Consider the following 1,596-nt stretch of genomic DNA (forward strand, 5'->3'; position numbering starts at 1 on the left):
AACCTTAACATTTAGCATATGTCTTGCTTTTGTATGTTGGTTCCCTGACGATGAATATATGTGCAATTCCAGCACCTCTTATTTCTTTGGAGTAAAGTGCACATATATTTTGAAACATATGTAGGAATTAAAGGAACTTATTGTTTATATGCGTTTTGCTCCATTTATTATTATTCTTCATATCTACTCAAAATACATCGCTTTAACTTGGTATTTCTACCTATAAAACGGGTGTGATATCCTGTTTTTTTTTGTGTGATTTTTGCTACCCATGGTAACTATTAACATATTTACATTATCAAAGTTTTTTCAACTGAGATAATATTAATATATACATAAATTTAGATGAGTTTAACACAGGAAGTTTGTAACACAGAACCAAGTGTCAGTCTTAGGTGAGTCACAAAATGCAGACTCATAGAGTCATACAATATTTAAACCATTTGTTATCATATTTCTATAGAAATACACTCCATTTGTTTCACTTAGTTTGGAAAATAATGAAAAATTTAATAGAATACCTTTATCATCACACTAAACTCCGCTTGCGAAGACTTGTTGAGGCAAGTGAAATCGAACTAAATTCGACGACTGGCACTCGTGCCAACGTCGTCTCCTTCATTGGACACGAAACTCAGCTTGCAAAGACTTATTGGGGCAAGCGAATAGCAAAATCGGGATAGCACCTGTGCCCAGCGTCGCCTTTCTGGCACTTGTTCCCGTGACTTGTGTAAGGATTTTCGAGCGAGATCGTTGCCAGTGCCCCTGGACTGGCTCTTGTGCGGGTGGCACATAAAATACACCATTTTGAGCGTGGCCGTTGCCAGTACTGCCTGACTGGCGTTCATGCGGGTGACACGTAAAAGCACCCACTACACTCTCGGAGTGGTTTGCGTTAGGAAGGGCATCCAGCTGTAGAAACTCTGCCAAATCAGATTGGAGGCTGGTGTTGCCATCCGGTTTCACCAGTCCTCAGTCAAATCGTCCAACCCATGCTAGCATGGAAAGCGGACGTTAAACAATGATGATGATGATGATTAGTGAGCTGGTATTTGGGACATAAATTACCATTTAAATCCCTTTAAAACGGGAAGTTTGTATCATAGAACCAGGGGGTCGGTCTCAGGGTGGTTGGTGTTATCAAAAGAAGTTAATTAATTAGCAGACATCTGGTTGACGTCTCTTTCCCCTCTCTTTCTCTCTCTCTTTATTTCTTTTTATTTCTTCTTCACTGCAGCTCCCCAAGAAACCATCAACAAAACACAAAATTGCTGAAGATGAAAGACAAACAAAGCGACAAAGATCTCTAATGGATTCCTTCTTCAAATCTTCTTAGACCCCTAACACTTAATAAAAATCAACCCATACACACAAATACACACACACACACACACATATCTTGTATCTTTTATTTCTTTTACTTGTTTCAGTCATTAGACTGCGGCCATGCTGGGGCACCACCTTGAAGAATTTTAGTCAAACGAATTGACTCCAGTACTTATTTTTTTTTAAGCTTATGCTATCAGTTCTTTTGCTGAATTGCTAAGTTACAGGAACATAAACACACCAACACTGGTTGTCAAGCAGTGATGGCAA

General features: G+C 39.0%; 1 protein-coding gene across 1 annotated transcript in view; it reads left to right on the forward strand.

The window, feature by feature from the left end:
• The window catches only part of LOC106872436 (adenine DNA glycosylase), a gene marked incomplete at its 5' end in the record, with an annotated part of 34,790 nt that extends 33,454 nt beyond the window's left edge, over positions 1-1,336 (forward strand). Inside the window, one exon of the mRNA XM_014919440.2 lies at positions 1,238-1,336. Within this exon, the coding sequence (XP_014774926.2) occupies positions 1,238-1,336 (99 nt within the window). The remainder of the gene's footprint in view (positions 1-1,237) is intronic.
• Positions 1,337-1,596: the final 260 nt, after the last annotated feature.

The sequence above is a fragment of the Octopus bimaculoides genome, chromosome 23 (assembly GCF_001194135.2).
Source record: "Octopus bimaculoides isolate UCB-OBI-ISO-001 chromosome 23, ASM119413v2, whole genome shotgun sequence".
In the NCBI taxonomy this organism is placed as follows: Eukaryota; Metazoa; Mollusca; class Cephalopoda; order Octopoda; family Octopodidae; genus Octopus; species Octopus bimaculoides.